Below are 19,107 nucleotides of genomic sequence, written 5' to 3'. Positions count from 1 at the left end.
TCCAATGGAGGGTGAAGTAGGAGGAGGTCAACCGGTCAGGTGCTTAACTCGTCATAGATTTCCAAGGCAAGGGCATTTTAGTAGATACAAAATTCAAATGAAAATATATTTGGACAAGATTACATTGACATTATGTAAGATTTGGCCGTACAAAAAAAGCATGCATTAATTTGAAAACTAGTCAAAATTCACCCACTAAATTTATGAAACAATTATAAATGTTTGTTGAAAATTGTTTATTGCCTAAATTAGGATGTATTCTACCTAAGTTATTTAAATTCATGTTATTGTTTGACAAACAAGTTTAGTTTATAATAAAAAAAATTTTAACTCAAACCCTCTTAACACATTAATATGATTGTATAAAAGTTTCTTTTACGAATAAATCTTCATATTTTTCTTTAATAATTCAAATAAGTCAAATTTAATTTTAAATTAATTTTTTATATTAAAACAAAATTAAGTCTGTCTTTATTTAATTTAATTCGATTTGAATTAGTCTTTAATTTTAAACTAATTAAAAATTATGAATTACCTCTTACCTCCATTTTTGGTCCACACAAATCTTAATATAAATTTTGTATTCAAAATTTCATACTAATATAATCATATAAATAAGTAAAATTTTAAAATAGAGGAAAAATTATATACATATTTAAAAATAAATACCATCCCTCCAAAATTAATTACAAAATACACAAAAGCCAGGGGTATTTTGATAATTTCAATTATATATCCTTCCTAAAAACATTGATAAAAGTGATTTTCCCCGCCAATTGCTTCTTTCTATCATTTTCATTTTTCTTCTAGGGCTCAAAACTCTCCCTCTCTCTCAAATCCGCCCCAATTCCCACCAAATTCACCTTCAATTTCCGCGTTGTTAAACTATTGTCCCTCGCCTTCATGCATTGTTTTTCCTCCGCGACTTGCCGACTCACTGATTAATTACTTAATCGATGAGCAGCTTTCCAAGTAATTCAGCTTCGGGCTCCCGCTCAGGCTTCGGTGCGGGCCCCCGAGGCATCGGACTGTCCAACACCATACACTCTGAAGTAGCTACGTGCTTGCCGCTGCTGTCGCTTCCTGTCTTCTGTGGCGCGTCGGATCCGGACCTCTGTCTGTTCGATGAAGTGAGTACTGGTAGCTATGGTAGTTATAGGTCGTTAAATCGTCCCGAGATTCTCGCTCAGTCCAGTCGAATTACTGACCTGCTGCGCGAAACTGATGTGTCTTACCTGTAAGTGTCGCGTTTTTTTTTTTCATCATAATTAAGTGTTAACAATAAGCAAGCTGAACTTTGGACTTTTTTTTAAAAAAGTTTTTTGGAAGAAAGAATGTATTTGTTTTGCTTCGTAGTTTTTCGAATTGGAATGCAAAAGTTTAACGAGTGTTATTTTAGTGTAAAATTTATTTTAATTAATGCTCTGTGCAAAAGTTTAACGGAATTTCATTTTTTTATTTGAATTTAGGCGACGTGTTTTCTCTTTGATTTGCATATGCTTCGTTGTAATTGATTTAATTTTTTGTTTCTGTAGTGTAAATCATATGAGTTTGAATTTCGGCTGTATTTGAATTTGTTATTTAGTGTTTTCAAATTTTGAACGTACAGTTTTGCCCATAATGTTAAGTAAGGATACGAAATTGAGAAACTACTTTTTGGAAGTACTATTTAGACAAAATTTAATTTATTAAAATGATTAATGAACCATGCCTGTGTATAGTTTGTGATTTCTCTAGAAAATGACTGGCAGAGAGGTGTTTTTTTTTTTTTTCAATGTAATTGTTTCATTTGTTTTTTTTTTTTTAATTTGTAGGCATTTTAGAGACAAGCTAAATCCAGTCTCTTGTAGATATGTGGAGCCTTTAGAACTTCACAACAAAGTTCTCTGTTGTGATGCTGAAGCTTTTGAGTATGTCACTCCTGGTAAACAAAGTATTCTCGGTTGCTCTGTGTTTTTCTTTTTTTAATTGTCCTAGCCTAGTATCTGCATTAAGCTGTCACTTTTTCAATTGAGGACATGGATAAGATTAGTGGCAGCTTATGGCAAGCTGCCTGAATAGAGTTGTTCTGTTGGATATATGAGTCTATGGCTTTTGAACAAAACTAGACTTACAAATGGATAACTAATTACCATCAATTTACCAAAGTTATCTAGGATTGATTATTTTAATTATGCAGTTTTCATGTGGAAGGGAATGTTCTAATGTGGTTATGAAATAGATTATCATTAACAAGAAAAATTGTTGAGCAATCAAGAAACATATATCATTAACCATGCTTGTGAACAAAGAGGCTGGTTAGGCGAATTTTTTTTTAATAAAATTTTATGTATGAAGAATTGCAAGAAGGTTGGTAAAAAAATGATTTACTTCTAGGAAAGTACACTGATGGATACCTGGGCTGCAACTTGCTGTAATCCTTTTGGAAATAATGTAAATAGTGGATATAATTTTTGCTTTCATTGTAACACAAATTTGGCTCAATGGAAATTGCTTTATTAATCGAAACTAACAAAATACAGCCAATGTTATGCTGGAATTATTCTGAAATTATCAATAACAGTAAACGCAATGAATACTGGCAGCAAAGGTGCCAGTCGTCTAGGCTGAAGCCCCCAAAATCCTGAAATTCCCTTTTAATTTTTCCTTGATGCCTTCCTCCAGCGTTCTCCTTTTATTTATAAGTGTATCAGCTCCCTCAAAATGTATTATTATCCTCCCATTTTTCAACCAACAACTCAGTTCAAATACATTATCTATTTTGTTATCCTGCCAGCATTCCAATTCAAACATATTATCTGTTATGCTATCCTGCACACATGTTCTGGCCTTATCTGATTCTAATTTGAATGCTCCAGCCTTATCTACTGAATGCATTTCACCATGCGGCGGAATTGCATTGCTGCCCTTCTTTCTTTGATAGACCTTGATAATGGGTGGCTTATCATACACATATCCTTCTTATTAATGGTTTAGATGAAGTCCTTTTGTACATTTTGTTACAAGTGCTCACAACCCAACTATTTTTTTTGGTAAGTAACTATGGCTTCAAATTAAATGAGTTTTAGTGGTTTGCTTCATAATTCAATCTAATTATTCAGCTCTATTTAAATTACTTTCTACTCGGAGATTTGGAATATGAACAAATAATACCTCGATTCATCTAGATCGATGTTAGTGGTCCAATTGGCTATCTTGGCATCAGTGTTGGGTTGTGAGATTGATGGAAGATGGTTTACTTTACATTACTTTATGCATGTAAACATGGAACTTTTTGTGCTACATGCATCATCCTCGTATACCTAGTTATTTCATCACAGTTTCCATCAGTTATTCATATTATTTATCTGGTATAGTTGACAATGATCTATCAAAACTGCTCCAAGTGGTTTTGGATTGGCTTCTCTGCTGGCTTTATTAATTGAATCAGCCGCAGCTTGACTTATTATTTATCTTGAAAGAGCTTTGCCTGAGTAAATGTATTTTTTCCCAATCCAGGCACACCTTTGTATTATATTTCAACTTAGTACATAATTTGTTACTGTTGCCAAAGTTATATTTTACTTTGAGTGTTGAGGTTCTGGTGGAATCAAATCGTTTCATTGTTAACCTGCTTATGCAGGAATTTATAAATTCTATAATTATAAAAGTCTTGTTGCCATGTTTGTTGTTTCTGCATGTGCCTCCTACCCTTCCTTTGTGGCGTACTGTTATCTTAACATTGCTGTGCTATTGTTTATTGTGTTCTTCAAGTTTCTCAGGTCAAGTCAAGGAGCAAGTTGCTGGCCCTACTGTTTTTGAAAGGAATGACTCTCAGACGAATGTACCTTTTATAAGTGGTTTGCAAAGGGATTATAATGAATCTCAGAATCACCAGGTCAACTGTGTTCATGTAAACGAGTGTATACACTTTGCTTTTTCAGTTGGTTATTGATTTACATCTGTTCTAGCTAATAAAGAAGCTGATATTGCAGGAAACATCCATATCATCTTCCAGGAAACCAAAAGTCAAGAAGAAAGGTGGTGATGACTTATTTTCATCAACTCAACCAGATCCTACTGAGCTTCAAGGTTGGTCTACTTGGTTCTCTGTTTCATTTGTCTTTTCGTACTCTCTCTGTGGATCCTCCCCCCCTTATATTGGACAAATATCATGGTGTTGTATTATTTTCTTTAGATGCCGCCATTCAGAGCTTCTGTGAGATGTTGGAGGACTTTTGTGGCAGAGCTACAATTCCCACTGAGGATCAGAATGAACCTGAGTGGCTATCTTTACCTGTTGCTGACATTAGAATGCTTGTAAATGAAATAATGTCCATACGTGCAAAGAAACTTCTACATTTGGTTTCAGTAGATGTTCTTGTGAGACTATTACAGGTCCTAGATCATCAGATACATCGAGCAGAAGGTTTGTCAATTGATGAACGAGTCCATGTAAGTTACTCGGATAATTTCTTGTTAGTTGTTTTGGTGGTCTGTGATTGTCAATTCTTCAAAGTGATTTAGCACAACATGTGTTCTTCCGGTTCTGGGTTATTACTTGAATATTGGAAACTATTTAAAATTAATTTCTGTGTTTATTTAGATGATGGCTCACTTGCTTTCCTTTTCATGGCACTTAATGCCTATGAGAGTCAGATAATAGTGGTGTATGTTCTAGCATCCCAACAGATTACTGATGTTATTGAGTCTCCTTCACTTAAGCTGTCTTGTTTGATAAATCACACATTTATTTCATGCCAATATTTGGTGAAGTTTTTCATTCTTCTGCCTTCTAAACTTTTTATTTTTCCTTTAAAGATTTCAATTAGTTTTAGATATAGCACGCTTCATCATTGATATTATGCTGCACTGATTCAATATACTTAACAAATTGATTATATGCGTTCCTTTTATGGTGGAAAAATTTCAGCAAGATTCAGACGCAGTTGAAACGGTTTTTTGTGCCCTGGAATCGATTCATGCAGCTTTAGCAGTAATGGCTCATGATCAGATGCCAAAGCAGCTTTACAAGGAAGAGGTATACCCTTTTTACTTATTTTTTCATCAAGATTCAGACACAGCCTATTAATATACCTTCTTTATGTTACTATGCCTTATTGTGATTCTCTATGATCTATATACCATGATGATGAATTTTACTATGACTCTACCAGATCATTGAAAGGATTTTGGAGTTCTCAAGGCATCAAATAACAGATATTATGTCAGCTTATGATCCCACATACCGAGCTTTGCATAAACCAAGTGAAAATGGAGCATTTGAAGGTTGGTATTCTGATTTTTCCAAGAAGCGGAACTTCTCTGTTTTCTAAGTTTCTATTTATCTTTTTCTTTTGTGTGTTCTGAATATATTATTCTATCTATAGATCCATTTGCATACAGATTATTACCTCTTGGTGTTTTCTGGGCCTTCTTTTCTGCTATTTGTTATTTGAAGCAACTGCGCTTTGTTTTAGAATTGTGTTTTACTTTCATTTTGTCTTACTGAGCTACATATTTTGCAATCTGTTTCCCAGCTGATGAAGGTGAAGAATTTGATGTTGAATTTGGTTCAGTTAGCAAGAGAAGACGCAATATCAAGACTGTCAAAGTGAAGAAATCTGCTTTGAACAAGTGTGCTTATCAATATGCTGTTCCTGTACTCACTAAATATTCAACTTTTTTAGTGTATTTGAAGTCAGATTTTTTCTTATTGTTTATGTTTTTTCTCTTACAGGGTCTCTGGTGCTATGAATTCCATACTTCAGAAGCTCTGTACTATTCTTGTTTTACTAACGGATTTGTTGTTGATAGAGAAACTATCTGATAGTTGCATTTTACAACTGGTGAAGACAAGCTTTACAACATTTTTGGTGGATAATATCCAGCTCTTGCAGTTAAAGGCTATTGGTGTAATAAGTGGGGTATAATTCTATGATGGATGATACGCCAACTTGTGTGCATACATAGTAAATATTTGCACATGTTATAATGCTGATTTTCCAATCTCATATATTTTGCCAATGGTTCTGCAGATATTTTACTCATACACTCAGCATCGAACATTTGTGATAGATGAAATACTTCAGCTTCTTTGGAAGTTACCATCCTCTAAGAGAGCATTGAGAACATATCACCTGCCTGATGAGGAACAGAGGCAGATTCAGATGGTTACTGCATTGCTGATTCAGTTGGTCCACAATAGTGCAAACCTCCCTGGAGCTTTCAGGAAAGAATCAAGTGGTAATTCCATGTTGGAAGTTTCAATTGATACTGGTTATCCCACCAAGTGTCATGAAGCAGCAACAGAGACATGCTGTCTTTTCTGGACTCGTGTTCTTCAGCGCTTTTCAAGTGTAAAAACTCAGGATGCCAATGAGCTGAAAGTGATGATGGAGAATCTTGTCATGGATTTATTAACAACGTTGAATTTACCAGAATATCCTGCTTCTGCTCCTATTCTAGAGGTGAGATACATATAAACTATATTATGTTCTTTAGTATTTGCATTTTAGTTTATCTATTCTAAGGAACTATTTTTTGCAGGTTCTTTGTGTCTTACTGCTTCAGAATGCTGGGCTAAAATCCAAAGACATCTCTGCACGATCTATGGCCATTGATCTTCTTGGTACCATTGCTACCAGGTTGAAGCAGGAAGCAGTCCTCTGCAGCAGGGACAGATTCTGGATATTACGGGAACTGATTGAGGATAATATGGATAAGAGTTATGCTAAAGATGCATGTTCTATTTGTTTGGATGGAAGGGCTGAAAAAAAGTTGTTTGTATGTCAAGTTTGTCAGAGACTTTTTCATGCTGATTGCATGGGGGGAAGAACGCATGAAGTACCTAGTCGTGGTTGGTATTGTCAGTTTTGTCTTTGCCAGAATCAACTTCTAGTATTACAATCATACTGCAAATCACAGTGGAAGGATGATGGAAAAAAGGATCAGAAGCAGTCAAAAAACAATTCTGAAGCTTCTGATACAATTACAAAACTTGAAATTGTTCAACAGATGCTCTTGAATTACCTTCAAGATATTGTCTCTGCTGATGATGTTAATCTCTTTGTTCGTTGGTATAGACTTAAATAAGCTTTTTCCACACAGGATCATGGTTGCATTGATACTAAACTGAAGATCGTTTATGTGCAGGTTTTATGTGTGCCTGTGGTACAAGGATGACCCAAAATCTCAACAAAAGTCCATGTACTGTCTTGCTAGAATGAAATCTAAAGCAATAGTGCGTCAATCTGGATCTGCTTCATCCTTGTTGACAAGGGACTCCATCAAGAAGATCACTTTAGCACTAGGACAAAATAATTCTTTCTCTAGAGGCTTTGATAAGATTCTTCAAGTACTTCTTGTGAGTGATTTTTTTTCTTTTCAAATTTACTAGTTACGAAAATATATATTCTTATTCAATGATTTGTCTCCAGGCTAGTTTAAGGGAAAACTCTCCTATAATCAGAGCTAAAGCTTTACGAGCGGTAATGGATTTTTTTCGTACATTTTATTGGAAAGAGAATGTGCTTGCTTGATTTTATTGATGGTACTGAATATTTTATGTGATTGGGAGCAGGTTAGTATAATTGTGGAAGCTGATCCCGAGGTGTTGTGTGACAAACGTGTACAATTAGCTGTTGAAGGAAGGTTTTGTGACTCGGCAATATCAGTAAGAGAGGCGGCATTGGAACTTGTTGGCCGGCATATTGCTTCACATCCTGATGTTGCTTTGAAGGTATGTTTAATTACACTGTATACATATATTTTATCAGAAAAAATGGTTGATTGAAGTTATTTATCACTGTTGCATATGTTCACCAAAAATATTTCGGTGATGTGTCAGTATTTTGAGAAAGTAGCAGAGAGGATAAAAGATACTGGAGTGAGTGTCCGGAAAAGAGCAATCAAAATCATTCGAGATATGTGCACTTCAAATGCTAACTTCTCTGAATTTTCAACTGCTTGCAATGAGATCATTTCTCGTGTTAGCGACGATGAATCAAGTGTTCAGGTAACTCAGAATCAATGGTGTCCGTGTGATTTTACAATTGTATTGCTAAATATCTACTCTCTGCTTCCCCATGTAGATTGTTTCTTATGGTCTTTTAATTTTATTGTTACCTGAAATGATTCTGCTTTACTTCTTGGCAAACGTGTAGATAATAATTTGCCTTCCTAGTGCCGAGCAATCAAAAGTCAAAATTAATATTCATTTGTGATGAGTATGTTTTGTAGCATAAGAGACAAAGTTGTACTTTTTATTTTATACAAGGAATCTGGACCAAAGCTGGAGTAAGAGGGCAAGGCTAAGAAATCTGAAATCTTTTCAGAGCCAGAATGGCTCCATTTCACATTAGGTTTTATCGCTGTACCTTTCACATATTTATTGGGATTCACTTGTTTCTACTGCCCTTAATCTACTGAAAAGGAAGTGGAAAAAAAACCCAACAAACCAATTTCTTTCTCTGAAGTGTCTTCTCTTCCTTTTCTGCTGAAGTTTTACAAGTTTAGAGCAAAAGCTTTTGATTAGTGTGAAATTCAGCGATTTTTTGGGAAGAAAATGGCCAACATGAGACAAAATTCCAAATATACAGAGTCAAGAGCTATAGTAGGGGGATAGAACTGATCATACTTGCATAACACTGATCTGTGATCTGAGCAAACTCATGTACAGTTGTACAGATTGCTTGGTCTAGGGTGGAATAAGATAATGGGCTGCTGTGAGCTTATCTTGTTTTACCTTAATATATGGGTTTGTACTAAATTTTCTGGATTGCTCTTCCCTTGGTGGTCTTTTTATAATGGGAAGTTCCATGGAATCGTTAAATTGGATCAAAAGAAACTTATTAGACTATGAAATGATAAATTATTGGTATCTTGCTTACACAAGCGTCAAATTCTGTATGAAATGATGGTTCCCTGACACATTCCTAATATTTATTCTTTGCTTGTCTACAGGATCTTGTCTGCAAGACATTTTATGAGTTCTGGTTTGAGGAACCTTCGGGATTGCAGACTCAGTATTTTGGAGATGGTAGTTCTGTTCCTTTGGAGGTTGCTAAGAAGACTGAGCAGATTGTTGAACTGTTAAGGCGAATGCCAAACAATCAGCTTCTTGTCACTGTCATTAAGCGCAACTTGGCCCTTGATTTTTTCCCCCAGTCAGCTAAAGCTGCTGGGATCAACCCTGTTTCTCTTGCATCAGTACGTAGACGATGTGAATCAATGTGCAAGTGCTTATTGGAAAAAATATTGCAGGTATTTTCTTAGCTTGTTAATGCAGTACTTTTACTTTTTTATTTTTGAAATTTGTAATGATAAACTTCTACATGGCCAGGTTGAGGAAATGAATAGTGAGGGAGTGGAGAGTCGTACGCTTCCTTATGTGTTGGCCTTGCATGCATTTTGTTACGTGGATCCTAGACTTTGTGCTCCAGTTTCTGACCCTTCGCAATTTGTGATCACTTTACAACCATACCTTAAGAGTCAGGTTATCTCAATTCTGTCTTAATATGTTATAAATGAATCAGGATATAAATGGTGTAGGTGGGTGTGGAAGTGGGGGTGCAGCAGTGGGTCTGTGAATCAGAAATTATTTTTTAGCCAAACCCAAGTTTAATTTTTATATTTTTTCTTTGTTGGATTGAATTAATTTATTTTAGAATTGCTTATGTTTGAACAACACTGGTACCTTGCGATTCCAATCTAATATATCTTTGGCAGTTTTAATTTAAGCAGTTTTCTTGATGCGTTGCACAGAGGATTTCTTGGAAGTATATTATGGGAATATATGCGAGAGAATTTATTTCTTTATTTCTTCTAATTTTCACTTTCTTGATATTGCCTTAATAAGCAACTAGATTTGCAAATTCTCAATTGTCGGGAACAGTGGCTGACCTTAATTGAATTTTATTTTTGTCCAGGTTGATAACCGAGTAGTTGCGCAGTTGTTGGAGAGTATAATATTCATAATTAATTCTGTTCTATCCTTGATTCGAAAGTTACCTCAAAGTGCAATTGAAGAACTTGAACAGGACTTGAAGAACATGATTGTTCGACATTCTTTTCTGAGTGTTGTCCATGCTTGCATAAAGTAGATCCAGCTTCTCTTATTTCTATCATTTAGTTGATTTCTTGCAATGACTTCAGCATGTGTTTATATGTGCAAATTGTTCTGTCTGCTTGTGAAATTTCTTCAAGTCTTCAAGGTTTCAACTTTTTGCTATTTTAATTGGTCATATATGGAGAGAAACTGTGAACTCATTTATCTATTTATATTCCCTTCTTGGGTTGTGTGAATGCATATGATGTTACAGGCCAGCAGTTGGTGTGAATTTAGGCTCTGACCAATATTTTGCAAGCTGTCATTTGTTCCATCCCTTCAGAAAGTAATCTTGTCCGTGGTTTCATATTTTCTTATGGGCCTTTAGTGTTTTCTTTTTATAGGTGCCTCTGCTCTGTGAGTAAAGTATCAGGAAGAAGTTCAAGTGTAATTGCATATCTTATTCATGTTTTTTTCAAGTATTTAGATGGCCAGAAGTCTGACAGCAAGCAGGTTAGTTGGTTTATCAAGATTGAATTTATTTGTTTCATTAATTTTTTTATTCTCTGCATCAAGTTTGTTAAAATCTGATATCAGTGCTACCAACTTCTATGTCCTCATTGTTTTTGTATCGAGGAATGCCATATTAAAAGCCTGATGCATATTGTTTAGCTACAGATATTGTTAGTATTTTGTCTTAAAAACTTGTTTGTTCATGTTCATCATACACTACCTATGATTCTTTGTCTGATAAAGAAACTATGTACGGAATCAAATTGTATGTTGAGATTGTTTTTCCTCTTTTTTTTTTTTTGTCCTCATCAGTTTCAGCAAGTGGGGCGGTCTCTTTTTTGTCTTGGATCACTCATCCGTTATGGCAATTCCTTGTTAAGTAACCAAATGACAAAAAATTTGATGTTGGTAGCTGTCTTAGTTTGTTCAAAAGATATCTTCAAATGGATGATTTTAGTGTAAAGGTCAGATCTTTGCAGGTATGCTTTTTCGTGATCTACTTATTTCTGATGAATATTGCTTAATGTTTGCCATATTCATCTACATTTTTTGGATTTGTGTAGGCTTTAGGCTTTGTTTTGATTGCTAGGCCTGAGTATATGTTGGAAATGGACATTGGGAAGATAGTTGAGGCTACATTAGCACCTTCTTCTCATATTCGTCTTAAGGTAAAGACACACGATCCCTTCTTGATATATTCTTTCCATTTAATAAGTTCCCAACACACTCTGTTAACCAGATGCAAGCATTGCAAAATATGTATGAATATCTTCTTGATGCGGAAAGTCAAATGGAACCTGATAAAGTTGGTAAAAATGAAGTTCAATATGCGGCAGAAGACGGCAGTGTGCCAGTTGCTGCTGGAGCTGGTGATACGAACATCTGTGGAGGTATAATTCAGTTGTACTGGGATAAGATTTTGGGAAGATGCATGGATGCCAATGAACAAATTCGCCAGTCTGCTGTCAAAGTGAGATTCTAGCTTTTTAATTTCAGCATCTGTGCTCTACAATAGGGAACAACATTATGAACTTGGCCATTAATTTTAGTCCTTGGTTATTAGATATTTGATGATTGAGAAATTAGATTTGTGGATGAACAAATAGTTTTTATTAAAAAAATGGAGCCGGGTAATAATATCTTTGAACCAATTTGAGATGTATCTAATTAACAGTTGATGTTTGAAATGCCATCCTGAATATCTTTTCTCTTGTCAACTGTAAGCAAGACTGATGACAGGCAAGAAAAAAAGGTTCTGGTTTGAAAGCAGTACCATGTTCCTGATTTCCTGTCAGTTTGTGTCAGTTTAAAGGTTATATATTTGGCATGCTTTGAGTTATTATTATTTGATTGAATTTGTTTTTATGTTTTCGTTGCAGATTGTGGAAGTTGTGCTACGCCAAGGTCTTGTTCATCCTATTACTTGTGTTCCACACCTAATAGCCCTTGAAACAGATCCTCAGGAGGTGAACTCAAAGTTGGCGCATCATTTGCTGATGAATATGAATGAAAAGTACACTCCTCTAAATGCTTTTGGTGTTTCTCTATCCTGTCTATTGTTATATGCTTGCTAACAAAAAAACCTCATTTCAGGTACCCTGCCTTCTTCGAAAGCCGTCTGGGGGATGGCCTTCAGATGTCATTTCTTTTCATTCAGTCCCTTGGTGGTGGTTCTCCGGACAGCCTAAACCAAAAGTTGCAATCCAAGGTTCCAGGAAATATGAAAGGGAAATTTGATGGTGGCTCTTTAAGCCAAGCAAGGCTTGGAGTTTCTCGAATCTATAAGCTTATTCGTGGAAACAGGAATTCAAGGAACAAATTCATGTCATCTATCATCCGAAAATATGATAATCTTAGCTTGGATAATTCAGTTATCCCTTTTTTGATGTGAGTTATAATTGCCAGTTTTAAATTTCTTTTAAGTCAGTTGCAAAAAATGAATTCAAAGTTGGGTCTCTCTTTACAGATACTGCACAGAAGTCCTTGCTTTGCTCCCATTCACATTACCTGATGAACCCCTGTATTTGATATATACTATAAATCGAATTATACAAGTTCGGGCTGGTGCACTCGAGGCAAATATGAAAGCCACAAGTATGGGCTTGTTGCAAAGAGATGCACAGAAGACTATGCATGAGAATGGAATGTTTCAACAGGAGTCATATCAGCCTGTTTTCAATCATATGACTGCAATGGATTTGATTGGGACAATGAAGGAAGAGCCAGCAGCGCAGCATAACTTTTGTCATATCTCGTCAATTGATTTGGATGGGACTATTCAACCAGAGCCCACTGTTCAGACAATGTCACATCATATGCCACCAAGGGAGGCAATGATGCATGATGCAAGCTCAGTTGAATCCTGTAGCATATCTGAAAATGATCTACATAAAATCCAGGTACCGCATTTAACGAAGCTGTAGTTTTGAAAATCATAGAGAAATAAGAATTCAGATCTATGATCGTATTTGCCTAGTTATATCTTAAATTTTTGACATTTTGTTCACTGGGTTGTCTGTTCAGATTGACACTATTGCCGCTACTGCTTTGCAACTACTGCTGAAGCTGAAAAGGCACCTAAAGATTGTCTATAGTCTAAACGATGCCCAGTGCCAGGTAAAGCTTACTAATTTTATGGACCGCATCTTCAGTCTAAGAATATGTAACTTATGTTATCTGATATGTTTACTTATAAATCAGGTGTATTCTCCAACCGAAGTCCAAAAACCTGGAGAAATCCTTTCTAGACAGAATATTCCCTTTGACATCAGTGATATGCATGGCACGTTGCCATCTACTTATCAAGAATTTATACAGAGATACCAGGTAAGAGAGATTGAGGAGTGTGTACATCTTTTTTTCATTAGTCCAACAGTACTTGACTGATCTCTCTGGGTATCACTCTTACCATGTTTTTGCACTACCCAGGAATTAAAAAATGCCTTGAGGGAAGATACCATCGACTACTCAGTTTACACAGCAAACATAAAAAAGAAGCGCCCTACGCCCAGGAAGGGGCCAAGATCTGGACGAATGACTGGTATGGATGATGTAGATGGTTATAGTGACGAAGAATATGTAGCTGGAGTTCGGAGGACAAATAATAATGGGCGAAAAGTTAACAACTATAGAAGGAGATAGACCGGGAGGGAGGGATGGTAGTTGTAAGTACATAACCTCTAGGCTAACGTGTACATTATAGGAATAGATACAGGGTATAGTATGAAAGAGGAAGGAAAAAGAATAGAAATGTGGAAACAGAAGAAGGGAAGCATGACAACGTAGCCTGAAAGCGGGTTTGTTTGGGAGAAAGTGTTTTTTCTGCTCTGTTTCCATTCTGTGATTTGTCTGGCATTAGTCAGTAAGCATATGCATTCTTTCTTTATTCAAATTCATCCACCGTGCTGTTTTTTAGATTGTCATTTTTTGGTAGAAATGTAGTTGTGGTAGCTCAATTGTGATATTAAATCATCTTATTGCCTTCCGTATTTCGCCAAGACACGTTCGTTTATCCGATTTTGTTTCACGAAATGGCTGAAATGAAAGTTTTTTCATTGTTTACATAGTTTTGACAGACTGGGTGTCATAAATTTTACTACACTCTTTTGAGTATAAATTCCAATGCTACTTAGCATCATATACCTATTGCCCTCTAATCTTCTATCAAAAGAGCATCATAAACCTTGTGCCCTCTAATCTTCTATCAGAAGTCGATACTTCCTCGACCTATTTTTCTTTCTGCCTAATTTGTATTAAGAATTAAAGTTAGATTTGATTTGAGTTGATCAAACTCAGATAACGAGTTGAATTTGAACCAAAGATTATGTTTGTTTTTGTAAACAAGTTTAGTTTGTGCCCTTTAATCTTGAATCGCATCTATCAAAAGTTTATACACCTGCAACCTTTATCTATATTTCTTTTTGTCGAATTTGTATTAAAATTTAGCCGAATTTGTATTAGGAATTCAGATTTGATTTGAGTTGTTCAAACTTTGGGTGAAATTAGTCAAATTTAAATCAAAGATTAGGTTCATTTTTATAAACAAGTTTAGGTTGAATTAATCTGAATATTTGAATTTGAGTTGGCTTAGAAGATTGAATCCATGTATTACAATTCCAAAGGAGAACTAGCATCAACCATGTCTGAGTAACTCAAATCTCCTACATGTAAAATTCCTGTCTACTTCCTAAACATAAAACATATATGATAAATTAAACATATTATGTTAAAATGAACTTTACTCTCAACAAAAGCTGAATTTGCAACAGGACTGGATATTAAAGAACCCTATTATGATGAAGCCTCGGGATACAGTTTGTATTCCCACCATGTTCCATGAAGGTGCTTGCCGATTGTTTAGGGTACAATTAGGAAAAGAGGCTGCACAGGAAAAACAAGAGAGAGATGTTTTAGTTGTCTATGATATTAAAGGAGAGATGGATAAACAGGGAGAGAGAGAGAGAGAGAGAGAGAGAGAGAGAAAGAGGGGGGCAATACTGTGTCTATGCTGACCGGTTTTCCATCGTCAACTAATACCTCAGCTATGGTTCCAGATTGATCAGCCTGAGAAACAATAATGATGATTTCAAATGAGTGCTGATAATTTGAATTGCATAAAATTGCCTAAGCAAGTATCTTTGCAAGGTAAAAAGAATAATAGAGAAATAAGGTCTAATGTTTGGCCATCTTTGGTCAAACATTAGCTCGTCGAAATGGGTACTAATGGTTGACATATTATCATTTGATTAAATGATTTAATTGTTTACTTATCTCTAATTTAAAACCACTTAATCATATGATGATAGCCAAGTCTATTAGTACTTATTTATTTGTAAATGAAGTGTTATTCTTCCAAAAATTAGAAGGAAAAGTAGTGCAACATGAAGGGAGGAAAATGGAGAATGAACATACTTCAATTTCATTCATTAATTTCATGGCCTCAATGATGCAAATGACCTGACCTTTCTGCACCTTATCTCCAACCTGGAAAATAAAAAATAAGCACAAAAGGAGAAATAAATCATTTCTTTAGATTATAAAATAAGAGATAATTTACATGATGGACGACAGAAGCAGTAGCAGACGCTGTAAAGGGGGTAAGCTGATCTTTTTCGACTTTGAAAAATTTTTACTTCAGTATATATAAAACATCAGTATAATTCCCAAAACTTTACATTGACCTCTTTTAAATTACATTATTTATTCATTGACTTCCTTATATATTACTTTTATTTAATCTTAACCCCCTTAAGTTTTATTTCTGGATCCACCACTGAACATAAAGTACACTGGTACTCTTCTCTAGCAGGGAAAGATTTAATATGGTAGACTTACTAACACAAAACCTTACCTTAACGAAAGGTGGTTCTCCAGGTGCAGGGCTTCGATAAAAGGTACCGGCCATGGGGCATTTCAGTGGAAGGTGAGATGATTGGGCTGGCTTTGGTGGGGCAGGTAAAGCAGGTGCTGGTGCAGAAGCAGCTGGGCTTGCAGCAGCAGCAGGAGCCGAGGCTGCAGGCGGAGGTGGAGCATACATTAAATGGGACATAGCAGGTGGCATTGAGACAACAGGTGGTGGTTGCAGCAAAGCTTCCTTTTTCCTTATTGTCAGCTCACAGTCATATTGCTTCATTTGTAGCTCCATAATATCCCTCGAATCCACAAGCCTGATCATGGAAGGAAAAAATCAACTCTAGACCAAAATGATATATATTTTGCATTAACCTATTAACATGGATGCTACAGGTGCATCCAAACTGAGCCATTGGCTCGGTGTTTAGTTTGATTTGAGCCAAATTTGAACTTACTTGATGAGGTCAGATACTTGAGTCATGAATGCTGAAACTGATGATGCATTAGGAATTTTCTTTTCTGCAGATTCAACATTTCCTTCTGATGATGCAACTTCAGACTTGGGCTTGTCATTTACTGGGGCAGAGTTTGAAGGCTTCTCGGCAATAACCTTATAATTTAAGTAGTTATGGTTAGCATATGCTGACAATGATTTCTAATCAATTTATATAGGGCTGGATTGAAACTGATCCAGTTCGGTTCGGTTTAACTTGATAGTTTGGCTCGAATCCCTTTCTGACAATAATGTTTATTTTGTTGGTGATATTATTCATCCTGTTGACAACCTTGACCAATTCAAACAAGCTTGAACTTACTATTTAAAATTCAAGCTGAGCTCAAATCAACCCATGGTCAGGCTCGATCAACTTGAATCCAGCGCTAAATTTATAAACATTTTCAACTCACCTCATTTAGCTTGGCATGTGCTGTCCGGAGAGCAAACTGCTTCCTGCTAGAGCTCTACAAAAGTCAAAAAATTTGATGCACTGTCAGTGACGCAGGAGATTTGCCATGACAAGAACCTATACAGAATATATAGAGCATACATAATAGAAAAAAAATAATGAAATATATTTGCAACATCTGGCCCAATAAGTAAGACTACTATCAAGATATAATCCACTTTAAATATAATCCACCATTTTGTTTTTGAGTTTTACAATTCAAAATGCGTTTTGAAAACTTAAGAGTTTACAGACTATATAATCAATCTAATTTTGTAATTCCAAATGATGTAGAATTTTCATGCAAACCCAACTTTTGTGTTTTTTCAATTTGGGACTTTTTTAGGGGTGTTACAATATTGATTGAAATCTTTTCACAAACCAAAAATTGATTCAAACCCTAGATGAGAACAAAAATCTGTGGTAAAAGCACTCTCTCTAGCATTTCTTACAATCACCAAGAACCATTTTAATCCATAACTTTTCCCTACACAACTACATAAAGTACTTATAATTGTAGATGCATCATAACCAGATGGAGATACCTCATAACGCAACATACTCAAACTTATGTATATTGTTCATATGTGATACAAATCTTGAGAGAACTACACTAGAAGCCAATATTTTTTTATATGAGATCCAAGTAGACATTCTTTACACTAGGAATGTAACAACATGAAGACCCAGACTTATCAAAACGCCTTTGTTTTTTAGCTGTACAGATTTTGTGCTATATTATACATATCAAATAAAAATTACTTTTGCCTAGCTTTAATAAACAATTATACTTCTACTGTGATCAAATCATATAATAACTTTCTTTCCGTTTATACATATAATAGTAATCTTTATGTATCATTTCTTTGTAATGAGTAACAAAAATGTCAACACAATGCCATGATAACATGAAGAGCTTTTAGCCAAACTTTACAAAACTAGCAAAACCAGAGAGGCAAGCAATTCACAGTATATTACAAAAAATAAAAACAAACCCTCTAAATAAATCTAAAACAATTTAAAAAAAAAAAAACCAGAAAGCCAAATCAATCAAACCTGAAGCCCAGAAAAAGCAGAAGCAAATGACAATGAAGGCTTGGCCTTGGAAGCATTGCGAAATGAAAGGACTTCCACTTTCACTTGCTTTTGATTCTGTTGTTGTGTTCTAGCGGCAGCACCAACAACAGAGATCTTGGGACAAGGAACAGAGATGGCAGCCATTGATAAAAAAGTCTCTGTATTTTTGGACCCAAAAAAGGAAACAAAAACAGATCCAAAATACTAGAAACAGAAACACAAAGAAAATGTGGAGTTGGAGAGATGTAAAGGAGGAGATTGAGAAAAGTGGCGATGAGAACAAAGAAATAAATAAAAATAAAAATAATTAAAAAAGTGTCAAGAGAGTTTCGATATTTCCAATGAAGGAGGCAAAGTAGACAACATGGGAATTCTAATTTTAACAAACTTCCACACAAATGGTAAGTGAAAGTGAAAAGAGGAAATAAGATGGAGTTATTGGGTTTGTGCCACGTTTACTCTGGTCGTCTCTAGGTTAGATCAGAGATCTGCTTTAGATTGCGGCCAGCCAACCACTACTACAAATCACTTCGTCCGAAAGACAAATTGGACTAAAATTGGTGCCTGCTGTAGTTCCAACCAAATTTGAGTTGAAGTTCCGTAATTTAATTCATGCTGACATCAGTATAAGGATTTGACCGAAGTGATCTGTCAATTGAACTGCAAACTAGTAGGACCGGATCATGGTTCATCCGATTTGAAGTCATAACCAAGTTTAAAACCATGACAAAAATAGATTCATCATTATTGAGTTTAATTTAAAAACATATAATTTATTTTTGATAATGTGATTAAATAATTTAATTATTTTATAATAATATGTCAATTTATTTAAACTCATCAATACTATTTTATTAGATCATATAATCACCTAATAATGTATATTATTATTTTATTTAGTATTTATGAACTCACTAAGATCCAGGATTGGAAGATATAGTGCCAACCAGAAAATGAGCTTTAAATGTTATTAATTCTTCTTGTTTTGGATGGAAATGAGAATCGCCACAGCTAGTTGAGTTGGTTCAACCACCTTTACAAAGTAACCAAAAACATTCAAGAGCATAATATTCACCTTAATTTCAGCTAACTAACGAAACCCATCCAATCAAATCTTGAATCCCGCTGGTTATTGCTGGTAAGCCTGGCATTTGCTAGTTAATTTAGGTGTAGATTCTTTTCAAGACAAATGCC

General features: G+C 35.2%; 2 protein-coding genes across 2 annotated transcripts; one reads left to right on the top strand and one right to left on the bottom strand.

Annotated features, from left to right (window-relative positions):
* Nucleotides 1–782: 782 nt before the first annotated feature.
* On the top strand, nucleotides 783–14,101 carry LOC123226387 (sister chromatid cohesion protein SCC2-like). Its single transcript, XM_044650899.1, is given in 29 exon segments — nucleotides 783–1,237; nucleotides 1,815–1,924; nucleotides 3,762–3,892; nucleotides 3,975–4,071; nucleotides 4,178–4,434; nucleotides 4,913–5,020; nucleotides 5,157–5,268; nucleotides 5,520–5,616; nucleotides 5,720–5,906; nucleotides 6,018–6,449; nucleotides 6,529–7,058; nucleotides 7,135–7,345; nucleotides 7,419–7,469; nucleotides 7,562–7,720; nucleotides 7,829–7,996; nucleotides 8,944–9,243; nucleotides 9,323–9,475; nucleotides 9,909–10,078; nucleotides 10,432–10,540; nucleotides 10,853–10,952; nucleotides 10,955–11,019; nucleotides 11,104–11,208; nucleotides 11,280–11,510; nucleotides 11,920–12,053; nucleotides 12,134–12,427; nucleotides 12,507–12,939; nucleotides 13,064–13,156; nucleotides 13,241–13,366; nucleotides 13,469–14,101. Coding segments are annotated over 29 exon segments (5,457 nt in total). The 5' UTR covers nucleotides 783–956; the 3' UTR covers nucleotides 13,682–14,101.
* Nucleotides 14,102–14,621: 520 nt separating this feature from the next.
* LOC123226388 (biotin carboxyl carrier protein of acetyl-CoA carboxylase, chloroplastic-like) lies at nucleotides 14,622–18,264 on the bottom strand. Its single transcript, XM_044650900.1, has 7 exons — nucleotides 17,893–18,264; nucleotides 16,799–16,852; nucleotides 16,348–16,502; nucleotides 15,891–16,206; nucleotides 15,452–15,523; nucleotides 15,038–15,103; nucleotides 14,622–14,920 (listed from the first exon to the last, which is right to left on the bottom strand). Exons 1-7 carry the CDS (start codon nucleotides 18,055–18,057, stop codon nucleotides 14,897–14,899), a joined length of 852 nt encoding a protein of 283 aa, XP_044506835.1. The 5' UTR covers nucleotides 18,058–18,264; the 3' UTR covers nucleotides 14,622–14,896.
* Nucleotides 18,265–19,107: the final 843 nt, after the last annotated feature.

Source organism: Mangifera indica, chromosome 9, assembly GCF_011075055.1.
Source record: "Mangifera indica cultivar Alphonso chromosome 9, CATAS_Mindica_2.1, whole genome shotgun sequence".
In the NCBI taxonomy this organism is placed as follows: domain Eukaryota; kingdom Viridiplantae; phylum Streptophyta; class Magnoliopsida; order Sapindales; family Anacardiaceae; genus Mangifera; species Mangifera indica.
The sequence above is the reverse complement of the archived record's forward strand: the minus strand, read 5'-3'. Positions and strand labels throughout refer to the sequence as shown.